This window comes from Hyperolius riggenbachi, chromosome 2 (assembly GCF_040937935.1).
Source record: "Hyperolius riggenbachi isolate aHypRig1 chromosome 2, aHypRig1.pri, whole genome shotgun sequence".
NCBI lineage: Eukaryota > Metazoa > Chordata > Amphibia > Anura > Hyperoliidae > Hyperolius > Hyperolius riggenbachi.
In genome coordinates this window covers 218,217,067-218,244,154 of record NC_090647.1, presented here as the reverse complement: position 1 = coordinate 218,244,154, position 27,088 = coordinate 218,217,067, and the positions used below count along the sequence as shown (strand labels likewise).

The window sequence follows — 27,088 nt, the reverse complement described above, 5'->3', positions numbered from 1 at the left end:
ATCTCTGTGGCATGACTCATCTAACTTTCCTCTAACTTCTGCAATGCTAAGCTACTCTGTGAGCCTCTCCACTGGCTGCCTATGATACGAAGGTTACAATTAAAGGTCCTAACCATCACCTACAAAGCACTTTACAGTTTAGCTCCTCCCTACTTAACTACACTTTTCTCTAGATGCCACCCTAGGCAAATCACTACTAACAATTAGTTTGTATTCACTATTGTACAGTGCCATGGGAGATGCTGACAGTATATATTGTAAATTGAAATAAAAAAATAATAATAATCATCATCATCATCATCATCATCATAATAATAATATTTAGCAAAAGTTGTAGCTGGTGTGGTATCTGGACATTAGTAAGAAGATACAGTGTATGGAGGGGACAAACTGACTGAGATTTGTAGCTTACAGTTAAGAATTTGAAATGGGTGCTCTGGATAATTGGCAACCTGTGAAGAGATTGGCAAGTAAAGGTAACAGTTGAGGAAAGAGAAATACTGTAGGTGAGTCAAGCAGAAAAGTTCAGTAAGGATTGGAGAGTTTATATTCTTTTAGTTGATAGATCACAGAAGAGGATACAATACTACAATATCATGTGTCAAATAAATGTACAAAGCATACTGCCTTGCCTAATAAACAGGCCTAGCACTAAATGCTGGTTTTGGGTGAAACTGGTGTACATAAACTAATTATAAATATTTTCTAAGCATATTATAATACATTATTATGATTAACTCTTTAGAATTTTGTGTAGTGAGGAAATTATATACAGTTATATGTGTGTTTAAAGAGTTCAGTATACTATGTATTTTATTTTATGTGTATTCCACTTATAGGTGTCACAACAGTACTAACGATGACTACCCTGAGCATCAGTGCCCGAAACTCATTGCCAAAAGTTGCATATGCTACTGCAATGGACTGGTTTATAGCTGTATGTTATGCATTTGTTTTTTCTGCACTTATTGAATTTGCAACTGTGAACTATTTTACCAAGCGAAGTTGGGCCTGGGATGGCAAGAAGGCACTTGAAGAAGCAAAGATAAAGGTACTGTTTATTAACATTTAACATTTTGTTTGTTGTTGTAAAGAGTTTCCTCAGGTAGGCGTTGGTCAAACATTTCATTTAAATTATTTTTGTGCCTGAGTTTACAAGTTGCCCTTGAAGCAGGTTATTTTGGCGGGCTCTTACCCGCGCTGCGCCTGACCTAGGCAATGGGCATCACATAAACATAATGTTATTATGTCTATGGCCGTGCAGCAGTGTCGGGTGATGGGGGAATAGTAATTGATGCCACCCAGAATTTGTGTGGCAGGAGGGTGAGCCGTCATTGGCAGCCTGGAGGGTGGCAAGCAGGCAAGGTTGCTATAGCAATTTCTCTCTAGCATGCTCCAATGCGTTTATTAGGTAAGTGTGAACTAATGGCTGTCTGGCAGGACCAGCAAAGGCAGTGAGGGGTGGGTAAGCTGTTCCACTGTGCAGTCTACAATGTCTAGCATAACTGGGGGACACCCGATCCTACAATTATGTGAGGGACAGGATGCTCTGCTGTGCATGTATATTATTACAGATGTGACTCCACACTAAGTCGCAACACACTGGGAATGGGATGATGCTGGTGGTAGGACTAACAGGAGATCCAGCATATTGGTGTAATAGGGATTCTAGTTCATAGTTCTCAGATAAAAATGTAAGACTTGGATACTGAGTCAGTTTATATTTGATCATACATTGTTACTTTAATTACATACAGTATTTAGTCATGTTATTATCATTACTACCATGCCTATTTATTAATAAGAAATATGTTACTAGTTAATACATTGTTAATAATCAACTAGTAATAAATCAACTAGTAATAAACTGATATAATAATTTGCTAATTCATACTTAAGATGATCTTATCATTTCTATATTCAGTCCTGTTTTATTTGCTATGTAGGTAATATTTTTTAGTGTACATACAGTCTTTATACAAGCAGTATGTCCTATTTTATCCATCCATTCTTTTTGGAATCTTGGATTTTGGAAGTTATTCTCGAGTGGGTGGGTGCAGTTTCTGTTGGCACCTGGTGATGTGTAGAATCACTATAGAATTACTCGAAGACAAACACATGGGGGCCTACTTATCAACTCCAGAAATTTGTGAGGCATAGCGTGAGAGCCATGATCATGGGGCCTGGGTAGCCAAGGTGCGTGACCCCGGCGGCAGCCCCAGGACCACCTAATGCCAAATGGCGTCAAGTCCTGGGGCCGGCTATTGCAGGAGATTGCGTGCAGGCTGCGCAAGCATCTCCTGCTTGGTAGGGGGAGCTCTGCCTTCAGTCTCCCAGCAGCGAGGCTGTTAGACTGCGAAACCGCCGTGTGACACGGCTGTCCCTCTGGGGCACAAGAGAGTGATCGGCTCTCATAGGCAGAAGCCTATGACAGCCAATCGCTATGATTGGCTGGCGGGGGTGGGAGGGAGGCAGAGAGGAAAAAAATGTATATTTAATAGAAAAAAAAATACAATAAATATTTGTAAAAAAATAAATAAACAACTGGGGGGGCGATCAGACCCCACCAACATAAAGCTCTGTTGGTGGGGAGAAAAGGGGGGATCACTAGTGTGCTGTGTTGTGCGGCCCTGCAGCTTGGCCTTAAAGCTGCAGTGGCCTATTTTGAAAAAAATAGCCTGGTCTTTATTGGGGTTTAGCACTGTGGTCCTCAAGTGGTTAAAATAGAGCTATTACAGTATTTTATTATTTAACCACTTAACGACCAACTAACGCCGATAGGCGGCGGCTGGTCGTTTGTGGTTTTACATGGAAACGGCCGCGCGTTCCATGTCAGTTCACGGAGGGTGTCTCCGTGAACAGCCAGCGAGCCTCCGATTGTGGGTCGCAGGCTAATTGTAAACACGCGGGGAAGAAATCCCTGCTGTTTACGCAGCAGCGCCGTAAAGGAGATTGGCGATCCCCGGTCTCTAATTGGCTGGGGATCGCCACCATGTGATAGGCTGAAGCCTATCAGAGGCAGCGCAAGACCAGTGCAGTTTCTAGGCTTAAATGCACCCAGGGCGAGGGTGTAAAAATTGCGCCCCCCCCCCCGCAGCAAGGTATGGGTGCCTGCAGTATAGGTTAGCCAGGTCTAGTTGCACTCAGTATAGATTCCCCCAAAATAGGTACCCCAGTATAGGTAGCCAGCTATAGGTCCCCCCAGTATAGGTAGCCAGGCATAGGTGAGCCAGTATAGTTGCCTCCGGTATAGGTTAGCCAGGTAGGTGCCTCCAGTATAGGTAGCCAGTATAGTTGCCCCCAGTATAGCTTAGATAGGCAGGCGTCCCCGGTATAAATTAGATAGGTAGTAGGTGCCCCCAGTACAGGTTAGCTAGGTGGGTGCCTCTAATATAGGTAGCCAGAATAGTTTCCCCCAGCATAGGTTAGATAGGTAGATGCCCCCAGTATAGGTTAGTTAGGTAGGTGCCTCCAATATAAGTAGCCAGTATAGTTGTTACCTGTATAGGCTAGCTAGGTAGGTAGGTGCCCCCAATACAGGTTGGATAAGTTAATGCTCCCACTATAGGTTAGATAGGTAGCTGCCCCCCAGTATAGGTTAGATAGGTAGGTGCCCCCCTGTATAGGTTAGATTAGGTAGCTGCCCCCTCAGTATAGGTTAGATTAGGTAGCTGCCTCCCAGGTTAGATAGGTAGCTGCACCCCAGTATAGGTTAGATAGGTAGGTACCCCCCAGGATAGGTTAGATAGGTAGCTGCCCCAATATAGGTTAGATAGGTAGCTGCCCCCCAGTATAGGTTAGATAGGTAGCTGCCCCCCAGTATAGGTTAGATAGGTAGGTGCCCCCCAGGATAGGTTGGATAGGTAGCTGCCCCCCAGTATAGGTTAGATAGGTAGGTGCCCCCCAGGATAGGTTAGATAGGTAGCAGGGAAGCGCTATAGAAAACTACTCACCTCCCTGGTTCCAAGCGCTGCTCTCTCGCCGACAGTCTCATGCATACACGCTGATACACGCTGCTTCCTGTTTAGCCGGAAGCAGCGTGTGTATGTATCAGCGTGTATGCAGAAATGAGACTGTCGGCGAGAGAGCAGCGCTTGGAACCAGGGAGGTGAGTAGTTTTCTATAGCGCTTCCCTGCGCATTACTCTGCACTCCGTCCGAGGGGGGATCGCATGAAGGGCGGCCCGGGGAGAGGGAGGGAGAGGTCGGGCTGCCCTCCCCGCAGCTGCGGCTCCCCCCTCCATCACAGCGCCCCCCTCCCAGCAGCGCTCAGTGCGGCGGCACTGGGCGCACGGCTGTAGAAACGGCCCTGCGCAAGACGCATCGCCGTCCTGTGCCGCCCATGGAGCGAGAGGTAGGGAGGGAAGGAGAGGGAGGGAGGAATTGCGCTGCGGAGGGGGCTTTGAGGAGCCCCCCCCCCCCCCCGCTCGGCCACACGGAGTGGCGGCGATCAGACCCCCCCAGCAGGTCATCCCCCTAGTGGGGAAAAAAAGGGGGGAAGTCTGATCGCCCTGCCTTTTACACGATCTGTGCTGCGGGCTGGAGAGCCCACGGAGCACAGATCATTCAAAACAGCCCTGGTCCTTAAGTGGTTAAGGCATTGTCAAGTCAATCATAGTACCAGTACCATTACTCTGTGCAAATACTGATTAATGATGGGTTAATATTTCACAGAGTAGTAATTTTGCAGTGAAATTTGCAATTATGATGTAAAATTATATGTGAAATTTGAAACTACTGTAAAACTATTTCTGTATATAATCATTACTGTACAGTAATGCACATTTTCACAATGACTCCTAATTTCACAAAAATATACTGGATTTTTGCAACGTACATTTTTATGAAAAAGGGGCTCATACTTACCTTACCCCGATTTCAAGGACCATGCAGGCTGCTATAGCTCAGGGCATGGAGTCAACGGGATCTGAGCTCTGAATTCTGGCTATACCAGCCTGCATGGGTGACAAGGGGTTAAAGTAGCTTGGGAGGGTAGACCCATTGCTGTCTGTTTTCTTCAAATGGAAAAACTTTTAAAATCGATTTTTTTAAAAACTATAAAGATGTTTTGAATATGATGACTATACAGTAGAATGTATGGGGACTTTTCTATAAACCACAGACATTGGTGCCATTAACTTCGATGAAAACAAACAAGAAAAGGATGTTGAATGAGTGCAGAGGAGCCCGACACAGCAGCGGTGGTGAGTAAGGAATGCTGGGAGTGTCCAGCAAGGTAGCAGCCAGTGTGACAGGTGTGGCAGGTCTTACAGTAGTGAGGTAGTCATGCTGTGGTGCTGAAAGACAGCTCTACAGCACAAAACTTCACTCTCTATTTTTCAACCAATGCATAGGTGAAACCAGAAATAGGATTTATTGGTTATCATTTTTTTCATCTGAAATAACCATATGGGGTATAATATACTTGTCAATATGTCCTCAACTGGATGAGTCTGCCTCTGGATTCTATGACTGATGCAGGGCTGCCAAATCCCCATATTTGGACCGGCAGTCCATTAAAAATGCAACAAAATCATGCTGTCCGTACTGTCCATTTTTGGGAGTAGCTGCCCGTATTTATATGCCACTATAAATGTGTCCCTCAGCGGCACCATTAAGCTGAGGGAATTCCATCCTGCTACGAACAATGCAATTGTGTGTGCTGACTGGCTGAGGTGAAGGTCTTGCCCCTGCCTGCAGAGCAAGCAGCTAGTGGAGAGAGTGTTCAGGCTGTGCTAGTGCATGTCATTTTAAATATCAGATGACACAGGGATTCCATTCCTGTTGTCAGTAGCTTTTCTGCCTATGTCTGCAGACTGCAGGTGATGCCAGCTGCAGAGCCCTTTGAGTAACAGAATGTGCTGTGTGGAGGAGGAGGCCCAGGAGGACAGAGAGCTTCTGTGCAGAGAAGGGGGGAGGCTGCAGTTGAAGGATGTACCCATGGGGATAGGAAACACCAGGACACAGCATTTCTTTCTACTCAGTGAGTAGAAGCAGGCCGACAACTATCTTCTGTATGGGATGGCCAGGCACTCCTCATTAATCAGTGACTATTCAGTGATTGTGCCAAGCTGCAGCATAAGCTGATAGAGCATTGTATTACATCGGAAATCCTTAGGTTGAGCTTTCTCTGTCAAGTAGCTTATATGGACAAATGTGTTTGTTAAAATAGAATACTTTTCATACTGGATGACTATGTGCTTTTGGGGTTAAAGGATATCCAAGCTGAAAATGTCTACATAATATGAGTCTGTACATACTTTCTTTAGGGTATCCACACCAGGATCACTGTCTCCATTTCCCCTGCCGGTCTCAATTTCCCTGCAATCGGTCCTGGACTAGGCCCTGACCATAGGTAGTTGGTGACCTCTGGACAAGATCATAAAGGTACCAGCAGCACTGCCAGAGTACTGTCTAAAGCAAGCTATTGATTCACAGGTAAAGAATATCTGCTTCTGCCCCAGCTGGGGCCTAGACTGGGAATGATTGTGGGGCACTGGATCCTGGCAGTGATCCTGGTGTAGATACCTTAAAGTGTGTGTAGACACTTTTTATGCATACATTTTCAACTCGGATATCCTTTATCTTTAGACTGACCAGAGGTGGTTGAGGATAGGGCATCAGGGGAGCACCAGGCAATGAGGGTTGTAATTTGGCTGGAGAAGCTAGCGTTGGGGGTAGGGTAGGATTAGATTAGATACCAACTAGGGGTAGTTAAATTGGGCCACCAAGCAGCAGAGAATGTAAAGACGTATACAAACCATACCCATCAGATTGACAGATTGATTGATAATTTCCAGCATGTCCAATCTGCTTCCAAATGTACAATCTGCTACCGATAAAAAAAAAGGGATCGATTTTGTGCAGTGTTGATCTCAAAACTGGCCCCTTTCTCAATCTAAAACAGACATACTGGAAACTATTTATCAATCAAAAAAATCTGGAAAATTGCATGGTGTGTATAAACCTTTGAGATTAGACTACTTAGGTACGTGAGGCTATCTTTATTTTTTAACTTAACTATTTGACATTCCTGGACGTGAAACTCACGTCCAGGAAGCCATGTGCGCTCCTGCGCGTCCACGCGGCCGATCGCGCGCGTGCACGCGCGCTCCCGGCCGGCGGTTTGTTAGCAAGTGAATCAGTGAATCGGGCAACGGTGCCCGATCACTGATTCCTCTCCCCCGCAGAAAAAGCGACAGCTTCTCTCGGAAGCTACGCTTTTTCTGCTTCCTATGTCGCTCTAAGCGTACGTGGTACGCTTAGAGTGACGTCACTATAAACAACTCATGGCTGCCATCTTGTGGCCAAAAAGTAAACTACATCTAAATGTTAAATAAAAATAAAAATACACATATATTTACAAAAAAAAATACAATTTCAATCCCACCCTCCCAAAAATACCCACATAAAATGTTTAATTAAAAAAAAAAAAAACATTACAATTAAAAAAAAAAAAAAACACAAATATTTACCTAAGGGTCTAAACTTTTTAAATATCTATGTAAAGATGAAATATTTCTTTTTTTTTTTTATTATAAGCTTGTAAATAGTGATGAATGCAAAACGGAAAAAATGCACTTTTATTTCCAAATAAAATATTGTCGCCATACATTGTGATAGGGACATAATTTAAATGGTGTAATAAACGGGACAAATGGGCATATACAATACGTGGGTTTTAATTATGGAGGCATGTATTATTTTAAAACTATAATTGCCGAAAAGTGAGAAATAATGATTTGTTTCCGTTTTCTTCTTATTCTTCCTTTTAAAATGCATTTACAGTAAAGTGGCTCTTAGTAAAATGTACCCCCCAAAGAAAGCCTAATTGGTGGCGGAAAAAACAAGATATAGATCAGTTCATTGTGATAAGTAGTAATAAAGTTATAGGCTAATGAATGGGAGGTGAACATTGTTCGGATGCATGAAGCGAAAAACGACTGAATGCGAACTGGTTAAAGGATCTGTGCATGCAGAATGATGGGACAAACACAGAAAACCACAGTTTCCTAGGAATTGCTGCAGTAATAGCCTGTAAAAGTTTTTGTGACCATGTACTGAAAATTGACAGTTTTGATGTCATCTCAGATTTGCTGCATTTGTCACATATGGGAGGGAAGAAGGGTCCTTCAGGATTGCTGCATTCTGGATTCCACCTCCCTCGTGGTTGCTGCATTTGTCACTTAGAGCCTGTCTGGGGTTGCTGCTAATAAAAGAGTTTGAATCAGCCTGTTGCATCCATTAATGTAACCTTAAAAACTAATGTAGCCCCCCCCCCTCCTCCCCTGAAAAAAAACAAAAACTGCGACCACATCCTCAGCTCTGGTGTGCTGCCCCCTGTCCATCCAAAATGTTGGGTGTCCAGATTTTGTGGGTGAAAAATTAAAATATTAGAAAATAGGCTGGCAACCCCTGACTGATGTTATATAAGTTTGCTTAAATTCTTACCTTTCCCTTTGTCGAACAGTCTACTATCCATTACCACTAAGATTGGGATTTCTAATATCGCGTGCATGAAAAAAAGGAGCCAGGAAAAAAGTCTGGATAACGAATTGGCGCCGGTGGCTAACAAATCTCAACACCAATAAACATCATTAACAAAATTGGTTAACTATATATACAGTTTTAAAACAATGGGAGTGGATAACAAAAATATGTTAAAGTTAAAAATCGTTATGTAATTCAGCAATACAGCTTGACCCAAACCTACTCTCACACAGAACCCTCCCCTGGTGGTGCCTAACCCTAACACCCCCCCCCATTGGAGCTTAACTTTAACCCCCCGGTGGTGCCTAATCCTAACCACCCCCCTCCCAGCGTTGCCTAACCCTAACCACTCCCCATGGTGTTGCCTAAACCTAACCACTCCCCCTGCAGAAACACCCTTTTACACATAATGATAATATCTATAATGTTGCAAGCTTCTAAAACAATAACATACTTAAAAAACTTTAATGTTCTAATGTTGTTAACGATATTTATTGGGCGCCCTTTTTACTGCTTTTTTTGCCGTATTAACGATAATTGCATTGGAGTCTATGGCGGCGCCTTTTTCATCCACTAGCCGCTGGCACCCTTTTTCCTGCTTCCCTAATACCTGGATCTCTAGGTGTGTTCTAACAACAATGTATAATATCTAGAGATCATCTTAGACCTGTCCTTATGTAGAAGAAGAGCTTCCAGAGGCATTGTTTGTATATTCATTCCCAAAGGATCCATATGTTTAATTTGAATCTAAACAGGATCTACCTGTTTAATTTGAAGGTAGCGAAAGAGGGATTCATGGGGTAGCTAGAATTCTGATCTCAACAGACCAAATTAAAGGATCTTTCATGAATAGCAGTACATTTAGTACAACCACTGTTCTTACAGAATTGATGCACATGGCTAAAAATTTTACGAAAAACATTTAATCAAATAAGGACACTGTATTTATTATGATATGCAGTGAACCTCATAACTAGTATATTTGATGGTGTACATGCTCAATAATGTGCAAAGCGCTTCTCTTTATTTATCAGGAAGTTCTTCAAAAAATATACAAAAATCATATATTGCCACTACAATAATAAATCATTCATACTGCTACTCCCCAGAGGTATGGGCTAATGATAAATCTTTTCATGTAAACACTAGAAATCATATGGCTGCATTTTAAAACCGAGCTAAAACTATTAATGTAAGTACTGTATATAGTTCATACTTTCATAGTTTTAATAAATGTACATTAAATATAAATATACATACACTTTTTTTTCTACTAATAATCAGTTTTGTTTACCATTACCATCTATAAATTAAAGGACAACTGATGTGAGAAGAATATGAAGGAATATGGAGGTTGCCATATTTATTTCCTTTTAAACAATATCAGTTGCCTGGAAGCCCTGCTGATCTCTTGGGCTCAGTGGTGTCTCAATAACACCAGCATGCAGCTAACCTTGTCACATATGCCAATAATGTCAGGAATACCTAATCTGTTGCATACTTGTTCAAGGGTCTATGGCTAAAAGCATTAGAGGCAGAAGATCAGCAGGTTAGCTAGGCAACTGGTATTGTTTGAAAGGAAATAAATATGTCAGCCTCCATATCCCCGTCATTTCAGTTGTTCTTTAACACATTAAAATTGATTATTGGTGAATACATTTATTAATCACCACATGACCCATGTTCAGGATTGTATCTGGGTTGACAGTGAATGAAGAATTAAATGATAGGAAAGTCGTTTAAAAGAATGTGATGAACAAAAGAAAAATGTGCAGCAAATGTTACTGGAAGAATTACAGAAAAAAAGGAATATGTAGCTTAAGAGATAAACTGTAAAAGACCCAAAAGAAAGCACATTGTTATGCCACAGCATTCATGTGTATCTCATAAATCCCTGTTGTTGAAAATCTTAGTCTGCCAACGGGTCAAACCTTTCTGTAGCTGCGCTCTGCTGGGCCATCAGGGTGTTCTTAAAGGTTACATTTAAACCTCATCTGGAAATTTGAACTTTTACCCCCTCTATGTTTTCACCTCGGTGTTTAATTCTTTAATATCCCAGTGTTGTGCTCCAATACATGTCCGGAGACTGGGTCAGTTGTTATGATATATGATGCAATCATATACTTACATTTCGATTTCCAAGTAGACTATTATTATACAGACCTTTTTTTCTGAGATAAAGCTATAGTGAATTATAAGAAAAATCCCACAAAGCAAATATATTTTCAAAACTATACATCTTAGTTTCAGTAAATATTGTTTTAACATGATTAATCAGCTTTGCATAGTTGAGGAGCTAGTTGTAAATCAGTATATATTGTCCAATATGATGTTTATACTCCACATACACATCAGTATGTTGTGCCCTGCAAGTTGCTCAATACTTCATAGTAGAAGAGCTATAATGACAATAATTAAGCTAGAACAAATCCATATTTATGATATTACAGACTCTAGAATTGGAACGAGCAAGATATGAGTATCAAGGAGGGAAATGGAATACAGTCTACAAGGATTTAAAAAGACTCTGAAGCCTCTTAAAATTCCACTTTTTATTTAACAATTCCTGTCTACACTATCACCCCATGTAAAGCGCCGCTATCCTACACCATAATGCTGTATTTAACCCCCTGCCCCCCCCCCCCCCCCCCAAACACTGGGGCAAAAATCCACGACTTTCCTGGTCATGGATTTTGCTGCCTGGGGAGGCAGAGCTTTGAGCTGTAGCTCTGCCTCCTTATGCGTCAATCAGCGCAGAACGTCGCCTCTCCCCTGCCCCTCTCAGTGAAAGAAGACTGCTAGTGGCAGGGAGAGGCGGCCATCAGCGGCGATTGATGTGAGTAGAGGCAGAGCTACAGCATAAAGCTCTGCCTCTACAAGGAAGTGCTCCTCCAACATTGCCCCTGGGATTTAGGAGGGGTTAAAAACAGTGTTCTGCCATGGGATAGCGGCGTTTTACATGGGGTAATAGTGTAGAAGGGGATTGTTAAATAAAAATTGAATTTTAAGAGGCTTCAAAGTATTTTTTAAATAAATCTGAAACATCAAATCAAAATGAAAAAAAAAACTTTATCTTGTACTTGAGACCAAGACAACTATCCACTCCAAGACTGGCTTTAATTTTATGACAAGGCATGAATTCCCTCTCCTATTATTACATTTCCCAATAGAAAATGCTACTTATGCCATGTGGCACAGCTAAAACCATGAAAGTCTGAATTAAGTGTAAGATAAGGGTCTGAGCAGCACATCCAGAGTCTTAAAGCACAACTGAATGAGACAAAAAAAAATAATGAGTCATACCCGGGGCTTCTTCCAGCCTATAAGCTAGGTGGCCCCTTAATATCTTGCCTCCCTCTTCGTTTTAGTGCTGCCATGACCCCTCTTTCAAAGCTTCAACCCTGGGTAGGTCAGAGCTAATGGTGAGCGTAAATTTTGCTTAATCGTAGTTTGCAATTACAATGCAAAATCATATTGCGAAATTTCAGGTAATTAAGTAATGTAATTACGTTTGTGAACGTAATCAGAAACCATAATTTTGCAATTTCATGTAATTTTTGTGTAATTTCATGGCTAATAGTGAGTCAAAAAAAGAATTTTATATAAAGGCCTTGTAGTTTTTGAGAAAATAGATTTTAAAAATGCAAAGGAAAATGATTTTTAAACTGTAATTTTTCTAAGCTTAGAAACCATTTTTCCTTTGCATTTTTAAAATTGATTTTCTGGGCGCCAAAGCTGGGCACCGCCATAGCACTAGTGCTATGCTACGCACCCCGCACAAGGGTAATTTGGGGATCCGGCGATTGCCAGACCCCAAATTACATCTCCCTCTGAGTTGCTACATCTCAAAGGGGAGATAGTACTTAATACCACTGGAGATTTGAGTGGCAGCAGGGTGAGCTGTCATTTGGCTCACCCTGCGCCCAGCTCACTAGCAGCGAGACAATACATACCCCAAGCTGAGACTATATTCTGCTTTTTAGAGTGATGGTGCAGAAAGAACCATTAACAGCCAATGGGATGCCAACATTAACACTTACTCAGTTTCAATAACAGGGCGAGCTGCTGCTTAGGGTGATGTGCCAATCATACCTGATATGAGTTCCTTCTTTTGTACAATGCAACAGGTTGCTTTTGTATTCACCCTCAGAGAACACCTCAACCAACATCCGACTACCTTGTGTTAATGATCACCATGGATACTCTGAGGAGCAAGAAAAAAAATCTGTACTTCTGGGTGTGCAGGCTTGACCTGCGGCCAGAGCTGTCACATTTTTCCATGGAGCTTTTGGCTCACCCTGCATCAAGTGTCCTATCCGAATGGACATTCAGTGCAGCTGCATGAATCTTGACAGGCAAAAAAAAGTTGCCTAGCATGAACAAGGCATTAATCTCAGAGGGTTACAGCACCAACATGTAGTACAATTGTTACACATTATTACAATGGCAGATGCCAGTTAATCCAGGCCTCATGTTTGTCTTGGCCACAGACACAGCTATCCTGCACCACCATCAGCAGGGCACACAGTATGTCATGTGGTCCTACCTCAATAGGCTGTACCCAAACAAAGAAATTATATTACTACCCTGGTGCATGCCAGCTACTCTAGGCCTCATCTCCACCCAGGCCACAGGCATAGCTTTCCTGCACTTCTACCACCATGGCACCCAGTATCTCATATGATCCTACTTCGATTGGCTGTACCAAAAAAAAAAAATTATATTATTACCCTGGTGCAAGACAGTTACACCAGGTCTCATGTCCTCAAGCCCAGCTATCACTGCCAGCATGGCTCCCAGTATCTTATCTGGTCCCATTTCCATTGCACTGAAAAAATAAATATAGTTTTATTACCCTGGCACATGCTTGTTACTTCTGGCCTCATGTCTGCCCTGACCACAGTTCACAGTATGTAATTTGGTCCTACTTCAATTAGCTGTACCCCAAAGAAAATAATTACCCTGGTGCATACCTGTTACTTCTGGCCTCATTTCTGCCCTGTCCACAGGCTCAGCAATCCTGCACCATCACCAGCATGGCACACAGTATATCATTTGGTCCTACTTCAGTTGGCTGTACCCCCCAAAAATATATATTATTACCCTGGTGCACGCCTGTTTTGTCTAGACTCATGCTAATCATGACCACAGGCACAGTTATCCTGCAAACAGGGCCAGAGCTACCATAGAAAAAAATGGGCAACTGCCCCAGGGCCCCAGAGCCTGTAGGGGCCCCCAAGGTGTCCCTCCCCATCCTAACTGTTGCTCCCCAGGGACTTTGCAGAGTCTGTTAAGTTGGGAGGTGATTGGGGGAGGATCAGCAGCCAGCTCAGGGGCCCAGGAGCGAAATTTGGCTGCAACAAAGGGCCTCTAATGACGCTTTTTGGTCAGGGGGTGTCTGTTGAGGGGTCCCAGGCTAATTTTGCCCTAGGGCCCAATTGTTACTTGAACCGGCCCTGCCTGCAAAACCTCCAAAAAACGTGTAACATTATTTGTTTCCTTGGTGCTTGCCAGTTACTTCACGCCATTGGTTCATACAGAGAATGAAATTCTTATATTTATTTGGCAGGTAAAATTGCCCAATTTTTATGGCCTCTATCTCACACAGTGGCTAAAATTCAAATATTTTTTTGACAGGTAATTGCCTAAATTTTTCAGGCCTTCAGTGTGGCTGCAACGAACAATGTTTAAGGCTGGTAATTGCCCATTTTTTAGGCCTCACATATTGTGGCTGCAATTTAAAATGTTTAGGCAGATAAATGCTACATTTTTCAGGCATCTCAGACACTGGCTGCATAAAACTATTTTTAGGCAGGTGCACACAGTGTCCTTTCTAAACACCTTTATTTGAAAAATCTTGAAACTATATGTAATGTTTGACATTTACACATGAAAAAAAGCCTCTGTGTAAAATATATAATTTTGGAGGAACATTTGTACTTGATCCCCCTCCATCATGCCACCGTTCAGGTTTTTCTACACCTTTTGAAAATAAATTGTGGCTGCAGAGATACCTTGAAGGTTTTTGATGTTCACCTTCTATAAAAGATCATGGGGTTAAAATTTGCAAAAGTGTTCATGAACACAAAATTGTGATGTTCGGTCATGCCTATTTCTTCGTTTACAATCTGCTAACATTGGTTGCAGGTGCTATTATGAAAAACGAGCACCCATACGTTCTGCTGCATGTTCATGATATGCCTGACAGTATATTTAGTGCTGCAGACTGTAAAAACTGTTCGAAGTGCTGTTACCTAGCCACCTATAATTTGTATACAAAGTAGTGCAAGTAAAAAAAGTTGTCTAATTCTGCATTGTTAGTTTTAGAAAAGGTCTTGATTGATGCTGCTAAAAGTGAACCTGAACTTTGGATGTCTTCTTTTTTTTATACCAGTGTTGTGTACCCATGCTGTTGCAAATGGGCCATGATGTCTGACCATCTTAGCCTCTGTCTGTAACGATCGGTGTAACACAGAGAGGGTCTGATTACCGGTGAACTGCAGTATCACCGAGAATACAGAATATACCCGATTATCGATGATCTGCAGTATCACCGATAATCAGATATATCTACTAACCTCTGAACACCTGACATAACAAGTGAGTGTTAAGTGCAACAGCAATGCTTTGAGTACTGCACAGAAGTAAGTTCCTTCCATTGACCTAGACTCTCCCGGGGGAGGAGCTAGACTGGGAGTAGGAAGGACAGAGTGTGAGTGACACCAGAGAGAGGGTGTCACTAACAGGTCTGGGAACTGCCTCTACCAGTAAGGTCAGTTCTCGAGGTCGGGCAAGCCAGGTCGTTAACACACAGACAGATAAGGTACAGATTCAGAAGGCAAATACAGAGTCCAGGAATGAGCAGAGATTGGCAACAGAATATCAGAAATAGCAAGGTACAGAATCAGAGTTCAGAGGGATAGTCAGGCAGGCAGAAGGTCATAACAAATAATACAGTTCAATATTCCTGACGCTAAGGTGTGAGTTCCTTGATCGTCAACACCTTTGAAAACTATGCTAGATCACAGATACAGACAAGGTCTGAGTGCTACCACGTAGTGATCGCAACGCCAGACACCAGAGAAATGACCAGCACCCAGTATATATACTATAGCGCTCTCCAGCGCCACCCCTAAGTGCTGGACCAATAAAAGATGGTGAAAATGTCAGCTGATCAGCTTAATCAGCTGACTCTTCTCTGGCTAAGTATGAGCTAATTCGGGCGCGGGGGCCGCCGCACCGTTCTCAACGCAAGCGGTGGACTCCCCGCGTCCAACCACCATGTCAGAGGTATCGCTATGCGTACAAACCACCGCATCCAACGCGGACTCCACAGCTCTGTCTATGCGGCATGCGGCGGTTTCTTCGCGTTGTGCTGCCATGTTGGATGCGGAAACAGCCGCCTCACCCAGAACACTTGCGGCGGCTTTTCCGCGTTTCTTCACACTGTCATAGTCTTATTCCTTTGCCCTTAATTTCTCCAAGCATCCAGGATTTCTCCAAAGAATCTGATCTTCTCATTATGTAATCAACATTTTTATGTTTTATTAGTAGTATGAACCCTAGTGAACTCTCTGGCCTTATTGCTCTAAGTATTGACTGGTTAGATCTTCCAGCAGTTCAGGGAACACTCAGTAGTTTTCTCCAAATCCACAGTTCAAAAGCATACATTTTTCTTTGCACTACCTTATTTATAGTCCAACTTTCACAACCATATGTTACTACCGGGAAGACCATCGCTTAACTATCCTGATCTTTGGTAGTAAAGTAACATATCTATCCTTTAGTATCTTGTCCAAACTTGCCATAGCTTTCCTTCCAAGCAACAAGCATCTCTTAATCTCATAGATTCAGTCACCAGCTGCAGAGATCTTCAATCGTAAAAAGATCAAATCTGTTACAATTTAAACTTTTTCTTCATCTATTTGCAGATGGTTCACTGGAGCAGAGAACATCCATTTCTTTAGTTTTCTTAATGTTAAGCAGTAGACAAGCTTTGGCACTTTCTTGTTTGCCATTCAAGACTAGGCTCTGTCATCAGAGTGGTATCATCTGTATAAATAGGATTGTTAATATTCTTGTCTGCTATTTTATTTCCCAGCATGTGACTCATCCAAACCAGCTTCCCGCATTACATCTTCAGCATACAAGTTAAATAAATAAAGAAACAATATGCAGCCCTGTTACACCCCTTTACCAATTGTGAACCAGTCTGTTAGTCCGTATTCAGTTCTAACTGTTGCTTCTTGATTTTTATATAGATTCTTCAAAATGCAAATGAGATGGCATGGCATCCCCATTTCCATGGGAATCTGCCACAGTCTATCATGATCTACTCAGTCAAAAGATTTTGAATAGTCTATAAGGCAAAAGTAGACATTATTTTGGAAATCCCATGCTTTCTCTAGTATCCATTACATGTTGGCAATATGGGCCCTTGTGTCTCTCCCTCTTCTAAAACCTGCTTGTATATCTGGCACTTCTCGTTGCATATATTGCTGCAATCTGGCTTGTAGAATGTTATGCATTACCTTGTTAGAATGAGAGATACAGTACGTGCAATTTTCTGATAATTTAAGCACTTTTTGCATTGCTCTCTTTTGGTATTGTAATGTAAATTGACCTTTTTCCAGTCCGGAGGCCACTTTAATGTTTTCCATATTTGACTGCAAATTTCCATCTCTCCATTATTATCTCTAGTAATACCCATGGAAACATTATAATGTTTCACTGGTTGTACTGGTTTTAAGTTGTGTAAACTATACATTTAAATAGTATAATCTAAAATCCATATTTATTTGAAAGTAAAACAGAGACAGCATATTCAATGCTGAAACTTAGAATGTACTGTATATTGGTTTATGAAACAAAAATGCTTATTTTTAGTTTATTTAATGCCAGCAGAACATTTCAAAACAGTTGTGATGAGCATCACTGTTTCCTTTGACAACACTCGGTAATTGTTGCACAGATATTTAATGTCTTCCCTCAAAACAGGTATACAGGGCCGGTTCTAGTGACAATGGGGCCCCAGGGCAAAATTAATCTGGGGGCCCCCAACAAAAAACCCTGAACAAAAAGCGGAATTAGGAACTTTGTTGCAGCCAAAATTCCCTCCTGGGCCCATTGGACGGCTCCTGACCCTCCCTCCCAATCCCCTCCCAGCTTAACTGTGCTTCCTGGGGCCCCTGCAGAGTCTTTGGCAGTATAGTGTCTCACCTGCCCGCCAGCACAGGTGAGACACTACTCTGCCAAAACTCTGCAAAGCCCCCTGGGGAGCAAGAGTTAAGATGAGGAGACACATTGGCGCCCCCTACAGGCTCTGGGGCCCTGGGGCAATTGCCCCCTTTGCCTCTATGGTAGCGCCGGCCCTGCAGGTATAAGTTATTCAGAGTTAATGGTGCCTTCACAGATGTGAAAGCCACACATGCCATCTGCACCAGCACACCATCACAGAGGCTGAATTTTGAATTGTGTTCCTATAACAACCTTGATGGTTAGCCTCCCTTTTAGCCTAAAGGGTTTGGTATCCATGATTTCCAAAAATAATTTCAAATTTTGATTTGTCAGACCACAAGACAGTTTTCCACTTTGCCTCAGTTTATTCTTAATCGGGTGATGCCTGATCTAAGCACACACCTCTTTTTTTCTTTGTAGTTTGTTATACCTTAATAAGATTGTGCTCAGAGAAGGTGACAGTGCTTGTGGATCATGTATATACATAGTTTTTTCTTTGCATGGTGGTTGCAGCACTTGTAGAGACAGCAGCAAACTGTATTCACGGTCAGTGTTTTTGAAGTGTCCCAGACCCAATCTGATGATTTTAAATTATAGAATTGTGTCTATTTTTGGTGATATTGTGTACTGTCAGTAATAGAAATATCAAATTCTTTGTAATTGTTTACATTTAGGAATGTTTTCCAGTTACCCAGTTATGTTGTTATCTAGTCAACTTGTTTGTAAGATGTTGCACCAAATGCTACACAACTTTTCCAGTCTTTTGTTGCCCCTCTCCGGAGTTATTTAAAATATGTATCTGGCATCAATTTCACAATGAGCATATATTTTTCACAATACATTAACATTTCACAGTTTAAATATTTGATATGTTGTTTTTGTGTTATTTTTTATTTTATTTGTTATTTTTATGTGAAATTCTCTGGCTTTTCTAGAAATGTTATTGTTGTTTATAATTACAGCCCATTAGAACTAATTGTAATTAATTTACGTTCCCTGAAGTGGAACCATTGTGATTAGTAGAATTATAGCTGTGTTGAACCCTTTTTAATATATGTTTAAAGCATACAGTAGTAGTAGATTTTTTTAATAATTCATTATGGACTCGATTAAGCTATCATTGTAATCACAAGAGTCACAACCAATCTGTTTGAACCAATTGTCCAACCAGATTGAACAATTTTGGGTAATAATCTACTTTGTAGAATTAGGAGGCAGTAATAATCTTCTAAAATGCCTCCCCAATGAGTCACTAGCTGACCAAGTGTTACTAGCTAGCACAGATGGTTGGATCTATCATATTCTAATTCAAACAGGATTTTGTCAATATTGCAACTTTTTGTTACCCTAATATGAATAATAAAAAAGAGTCTTATCTATTTACAGAACCACTGACAATACTGTATACCACCATTTATTACAATACAAAAAAGTTTATTTAGCCAATATAATTAAAGCAAAAAAAAAAAAATAACAAAAAAGTTGGTTTATTACTCTTTTCAAGGTGGTTTCAGTTGTGTGTGTTTGTGCGTTTGTGTGTGTGTGTGTGTGTGTGTTTGTGTGTGTGTGTGTGTAACTCACACATTTTACTTTTTTTTTATATACTGAGATAATAATATGCTGAATAGCGGTATATAGTCAGTGGATTGCTGAGTCTTTGTGTATATCAATAATTAATAATGTTAGATGATGCACACACAAATTAATGTATTTGGTGTACAATTTCTGAGTTAATTGCATGTTCCTGAACCATTTTGTTACCAAATTTGCTGTGGATATCAGGGATATTAGTGAGAACATGTCATGAATATAAAAACACCATTTTTAATAATCATTGTCATAATTCTAGTGGTTAAAATAATTTTTAAGCGCATGGGGAGGGGGGTGGATTTGTGGCAGCTCATTAGCATCTCTATACTTTCATATACTGCAGGTATATTTCCCCAGGTCAAATTGTTAAATGTATACAATTACAAAATACAGTGCACATTTAAAAAAAGAAACACAATTGGTTGTCCTTCACAAGCACTTTAAACACCTTGCCCCACCTGCAGGACATTTTGCAGCTCACCAGCATGAAAATCTGCAATTGCCAGCACTCAAATTACATTTGATTGAATTCCCACTGCCCTGCTACAGACGTGATAACATTACGTCTATAGTGGCACCCAGGTCAGGTGCAGTGCGGGCTTTAACATGTGCTGAAATGACCTGCTTCGACAGGTAGAAGGGCTTTTTAACTAACCAGTTTGGGAGAGTGGAAAGTGAGAATCTATGTCACACTTGCGGCTTTCTATCTCTGATGTGGCATAGATTCAACACCATGACTTTCCACGACTTTCCGCCAATCGCTGAATGATGCGGCTGCAGAATCGGCTCTTATGTGACAGCCAAGCCCCTACCGATTAGTAAGGAGCCAGTTTCATTGGATCATCACCAGCTAATCACTGTGAGCCAATCACAGTGATCACTGAACAGCAGAATGAAAAAAAATGGTGGTCCGAGTGGGGGTAATACAAAAAAAGAAAAAGATACTTTGATAAAATGCTTTATCGTGAGATAAAAAGCTCAGGGGACAATGCATCTCCTTCTTCCTCTGATGCTTTAATTTACTTTAAACAGCTCAGTCATTATACCAAGAATCATAGACATTGTTCAATTTACAAGTGTCAGTGCTTCTCTCCAACATCCACAAATTAATTATTATATCTCATTGGTCACCATGAAAAGTTTGCTTGTATTTAGTGAAAAGTTTACAGAAAGAAAATGTAGCACATAGAACACTTCTCAAAAGCTTGCCACAGCCTGTTTATGTGATTGTTAATTGATCTGCCTACACGGAAACTGTATTGATAGTTTCCAGCCATCTGCTTAGTGTACTCTGTACATGATAGACTGGGAAACATTTAATGAACAATATTTAGTAAAGTACAGTAATCCCTTTGAAATGGAAATCAACGTCTCAGGTGAATAAGAATTTGAAAATGGGATTTGAATCTGGTAGCATATTGACCAAGTTATAAAGATGTACTTGTGTGTATCCTTTGAAAATGATGTAGGTCCTATTGTACTATGTATTAACAATAAAACATACAGTAATGTATACACCGTATTTATGATGTATAATGTGCATTAGTAATATCTATAATCCACTGAAGGCCACATTAGACTCATAATCTGTAAGAAACTACATTTTAAGCCCTCTGTATCTTATACTTCTTAAAGGAACTCAAAGGTACCCAGATGTTGGTGTCTCAAACAAAAACAGGCAGCACTGCCATGGGTAACACAGACCTCTTAGATATTTATACATGTACAGGAAGTTACCTACATTATTTGTTTTGTGTCCAGTGTCGCCTTAAAATAACACAATAGTGGGTGCTAACTAGTTTTCCAATAAATAACAGTATATTGATCCAGGGATTTTAACTTACTGCCATGAGAAGTTAGGAGATAACTTTTAGTTTTACAGAACCTCTATCAGAAAAAAATTGTATGTATTTGTCAGCATATATAAAATGTACATTTGTCCCCGAGCAACCAGTTTTTTGCTTTTTTTTATATTTCTGTTGTTAAAATCTTAGACTACTTCATCTCTTACCTTAGGGCAGGATGTTCAGTTACTAAAATGGTATGCAAGTAAGCAGGGAGGCCCACCAGCATCTTTGTATACACCTTTCCAGGGAGTGCTTTTGTAAAGTATGTATGAAAATACTTAGAAGACCCCCATGGGAAGATGAACTAAACAAAACTTGTCAGATCTGTTTGATTTTTATCACCTACTGTAAGTGGCAGCTGCCTGCATGGGTACATCCACAGACCCAAGCTTCTCCCCTAATAATATCATGTGGGGAAGTATCGTCCGCAATTGGCTTTGAGGATAAGGTGTGGCAGTCATGGCTCCAAGAAAAGGTTTACTGGTAGAGTGAGATCCCCTGATTCAAGGGTAGCTTAACCTCCTTGGCAGTATTGATGGTTATACACATCAATACAAAAGATGCTGTGAACAGTATTGACATGCATACACGTTAATACTCTCCTGCACTATATACTAGACCCTTGCTTGACACATTTTAGCAAGTTACAGGAAAAAAAAGGTTATGAAAATTAATTGGATCACAGAAATCCTGGGGAAATTGAATGCCAGGGAGGTTAAAGGTAGTTGGGAAGTAACTAGAGGAGCCTCAAAAAATGTATGTATAGGAACAAACAATATATGAAACAATGGAGGTAAGAAGATCCTACCTCTTGGAGATCTGTGGTGATGGCTTTGGCTCATACAGCATTATAAAGACATTACGAGTTTTAAGCCTCATCGCCACGCGTGCGCCGGATTCGATTCCCCGCTCGTCCCCGCTGGCGCCGCTTATCTTCCGCTCGATTCCCTGCCACTGTCCCCTCGCGGGGAGCGAGCAGGGAATCGGCAGTGGGGAGATCCGTCCTGTCGGATCTTATCAATCGAGCCGCATCAGCGGCTTGATTGATAAGCCACATTACTGCCTCATCTACGCGTGTAGATGAGGCTTTAAAAGAAATAAACTAGAAAATGCAGGCATTGATTAGATATCAGGAAGTATAAAAGTTTTTGCTAAATGCTATACTATTGGTTTTACGCATATGGACAGAATAAACATGCGGTGGTGTATTGCATGTAGATATATCTTGGTGAGCTAGTTGCATTTTGGAAGAATCAGGAATCATTTGAAAAAACAATGTGTAACAATATACCACAGTGTTTAATCACTTCAGTCGAGTGTGTCAACATTGTCTCTTGAAACAGGTTTAAAGTGTACCTCATCCAAAGCTCAGGTACAAAATCACATACTTACCTAAAAAGAGGGAATCCTCTGGATCCTATAGAGATGTCCCTCACTGTCCTCCGGTCCCCATTGTTGAGCGTGGACCCTCCAAAGATTACTGACAAGGGCTTGTCAGTAATTTGATTGGAGCCACGCTCCTCTTCATACACGGGCACAGCTGTACTGTGCCTGTGGAAGTATGGCAGTGCTTGCACAGTTAGCCTGCACTAGTGGCTCCGCTCTACTGTGAAGGCATTGTGCCAGAAGAGCACAGCCCTGATGTTAAGGAAGGTCCCAGGCAGTGGTGGAGTACCAGAGGACCGTATAGGAAGCAGAGTCTTCCCTCTCCTTAAGTAAGCATTTACTTTTTTGTTTTTTGTTTGTTATTTTGTTAACGTCTTAAGTTCTCTTTAACCACTTTGTCCTCCTTGACGTAGAACTACGTCAAGGAGGACATGTGCGCTCCCACGGCCGATCACGCATGTGCACGCAAGCTCCCAATCTGCGGATCGTTAGCCCAGGAATCAATGAATCGGGCCATGGTGCCCGATAACTGATTCCTGTCCCCCGCAGAAAAAGCGACCGCTTCTCTCGGAAGCTTCGCTTTTTCCGCCTCCTGTGTCCCTCAAAGCGTACATTGTACGCTTTGAGGGACACAGGGTAAACAAACTCAAGTTTGCCATCTTGTGGCCAAAAAGTAAAACTACATCTAAATGTCAAAAAAAAAAAAAAAATACACATATATTTACCCCAAACAAATACTATTTACATCCCACCCTCCCAAAAATACCCACATAAAATGTTTAATAATAAAAAAAAACCATTACAATAAAAAAAAACACATAAATATTTACCTAAAGGTCTAAACTTTTTAAATGTCTATGTAAAGATGAAATAGTTCTATTTTTGTTTTTTTATAAGCTTGTAAATAGTGATGGATGCAAAACGGAAAAAATGCTCTTTTATTTCCAAATAAAATATTGTCGCCATACATTGTGATAGGGACATAATTTAAATGGTGTAATAACCGGGACAAATGGGCAAATACAATACGTGGGTTCTAATTATAGAGGAATGTATTATTTTAAAACTATAATGGCTGAAAACTGAGAAATAATGAATTTTTTCCGTTTTTTTCTTATTCTTCCTGTTAAAATGCATGTACAGTAAGGTAGCTCTTAGCAAAATGTACCACCCAAAGAAAGCCTAATTGGTGGCAGAAAAAACAAGATATAGATCAGTTAATTGTGATAAGTAGTGATAAAGATATAGGCTAATGAATGGGAGGTGAACATTGCTCGGATGCATAAAGTGAAAACGACCTAGGGCTTAAGTGGTTAAAGGAGTCATCAGGGGTCCGCTCCAGCCCACGTGGCGGTGATTGACAGCGCCTCTTGCACAGGCGCAGTACAGAGCGACCTGGAGGTCGCTCTGACATCATCGCCGGGGACCGGGATGGACCTGCAGCGAATGGCTGCGGGCAGAGCTGCGGCAAGGGACGTCCTGGGAGCTCGGAGCTAGAGGAATCCCCCGGTAAGTACCACTTATTTTAGCATTTTTCCCCCTGATGACTCCTTTAAGCTCTCTTTTAAAAAACAAACAAAACATTAAAAAAAACCTTTGTACATTCTAATGTTTAGTTCTCTGTTTCAATGTGGAAACTGTTGTTTGAGAAGACATGAGGGACAATTTCAGTGTCCTATTAAAGATCAGTGTGAATGTAATAAAAACACAAGCAGACCTTATTTTAACATTTCAAAATATTCATTTACCTACAGAAAAAAGAAAAAGAATCTCTTGGAAGAAAACCCATCAATACATATGGTGGCGGGAGAATTGCCTATACACCAAATATTTCCAAAGACCTTTCTTCGTCGGTCATTTCAAATGCTGCTCCTTTACACATGAAGGCAGTGGAAGACAAAGGTCCTGAAAACAAAAAGACATATAACAGTGTTAGCAAGATAGACAAGATGTCTCGGATAGTGTTCCCAGTCATGTTTGGAACATTTAATTTAGTTTACTGGGCAACATATTTGAACAGGGAACCCGTGATCAAGGGGGCTGCCTCATCCAAGTCCAGCCCAATGTTGCCAATACATATCTAAGCCATATCTTTGTAACTGACAATACCAATGACAATTGTACAGTATTTTCTGGACATTTTCTCTCCTATTACTTATGTGTGACACATTTACGTTTTTGCTTGACATTTTGAAATTTGTTCATGTGACATTTTACGTCATATTTGCAGGAGGAGCATACCGTAACACCAAAAAGGAATACTCAAAAATTCACTTTCATTCCAGCTTTCAAAAAAAAATCCAAAAATATAAATGAAAATAAACCAGAGGTTGTTCATGAAAAAGGAAGTGATGCACATGTATGTGTCACAGATAAAATGCTGTAGAAATCTACACATTTGTAGCACTAGACATGAAAAAAAGAATGTATGCAAGGGGAAACACATTTTTATCCTTATTTCTTTATTTCATTTTATTTGATTTTATCCACCTGCAGAATTTTCCTAAAGATATAGCCAAATATAATGACCTGTACATGTATTGTGGTTAATGTTGCCTAGAGTGAAAAGATGACTAAATGTATTTTGATAGTTTCACTTTACAACCATTCATAAGCAAAACTGATTAATTTTACTTTCTACAACACCTTCATCGTTTATCACACTCGTTATTTGCCCTCCAGAGCAATACAGTTAAACATGTATTCATGAGAAATATGCAAACAGCAGCAATCATTCATTAGAAATTAAGAACAAAGTTTAAAAACAAATAAGTGTCAGAGTCACAGTAAAGAATAAAGTGTTTTTTGCCCCTATAGTAAAATTTTAACCCTTACCTACTCTATGAACCCCTAATATATTCACCTGCTGTTTAAGTATTTAACAAGAAGAGGGTTTGTGGCTATAAGGGAAAAATATTGTTGGGAAAATAGGTTAATTTTAGGTATTAGCATTGCGGTTTTATTTATAGGACAAGCTAAAAATGGACTTTCCAGAAATTTCTTTGCATCAGAAATCAGGGTTTGGTGAAAAACAGATGGACAAATGCCTAATCCATGTGGAAAATGGCTGAAACATCATATCAATCTAAGTCACAGAGCAGAAACAAGGTACAGGTGCCCAAGTTACTGACTTCAAATCCACACAAATGTTCAAGATACCCCTTATTAATGTTGTTTGGGACTCTTTGTGGGACCATTACAACTTTAAAGGCTTCCCAACCATACACTAACCTTTACGTGGCACCTTTCTGTTTGGAACCTTTTTATGCATAAGCGGTGGTGCTTCAGAAGTAAATAATCCTCTGATTGGCTACCATCATAATGACAAAGATGTTGATTGGCCAGGGCCTCCTGTGCAATCAATGCATTATACAAGCAATGTGGACATTTTGTACATAGCACAAGGTGCACTATTTGTGTAACATGCTTGCATAAATACCAGCAAAATTTATATTTGCTTTTTGCATGAATTTTACCAGACTTTTGTGAATCAGGCTCATAGTTGCACATTGTGAAAATTGTAGTCATTTGCAAAAATGTTTGTTGCATTTTTGATCAGTAGCCATGGAAGATGAAAACAATTACTGATACTCTTTGCAATTTGTTTTAATGTAACCCTAACATTACCCATTCCTGAGACCTACTGCTAACTTTCTCCCTATGAGAAGGTGATACCTGAGCCTATCCCCCTCCCTTTAACTTTATCACCTTCCTGACACCTATCCTTAAACTCCTTCCTATTGCTAACCTTTTTCTCATACCTAACTCTAACCACCTCCTATTATTAATACCTTACTGACACCTAAACCTATCCTCTTTTTCTAGTTTCACCAATTTCTAGTACCTAATCTAAACTTCCTAATCTAACAACTAAAAATTACCTCTCACTACCCTGTTAATTGGCCCCAGACTCTTAAATGTTGCACATATGCTAGATGGTAACTAGCCAAGGTAGGTTGGGGCTGCCTCTGATGAGAATCTGTTATGTATGCAGTGGCCAAAACCCCTCCTCTATTCTTAAATGAGAGATTCAGACCGGTGGATGATCTTCTCCTGCTCCATTGTGCATGAAGTGTTGTCCCTCTTCTCCACACTGTAGCAACAGTACACATCAACCCCCAACTGTCACCCAAGGGATCAAGTCCTGATCCCTGTAGGTGACATCACTTGTTAGTGTGGCTCCACCTTAACTGATAAGCATAGATTCCTAGATGATACTCACCTTCTATCATCCAATTCAACTTAAAGAGGATCTCCATGCTAAAATACAAAATCCTGCAGCACTGCTGTAATGAAAAGTTCCATTTACCTGTGGTGTCCCACGAAGCCCTCACATCACTCCACTTCCGGCACCTGGCACCGCCTATCCTCTCTCCTCAGAGAAAAAATGCCAAGCTATTTACTGCAGTAAATGGCTTGGTGTTTTTGGCATTTTTTCTCCAAGGAGAGAGGGTAGGCGGGTCCAGGCACTGGAAGTGGAGTGATGCGGAGTCTTCAGGATGGCTTCGTGGGACAAGACACCACAGGCAAATATAATTT

The 27,088-nt window shown here is 40.9% G+C and overlaps 1 protein-coding gene across 1 annotated transcript in view; it reads left to right on the top strand.

Annotated features, from left to right (window-relative positions):
- Window positions 1-26,789, top strand: part of GABRA5 (gamma-aminobutyric acid type A receptor subunit alpha5) — a 380,379-nt gene extending 353,590 nt beyond the window's left edge. The window contains exons 9-10 of the mRNA XM_068268152.1: window positions 840-1,051; window positions 24,304-26,789. Of these exons, the coding sequence (XP_068124253.1) occupies window positions 840-1,051; window positions 24,304-24,633 (542 nt within the window). The 3' untranslated portion in view covers window positions 24,634-26,789. The remainder of the gene's footprint in view (window positions 1-839; window positions 1,052-24,303) is intronic.
- The last annotated feature ends 299 nt before the right edge of the window (window positions 26,790-27,088 follow it).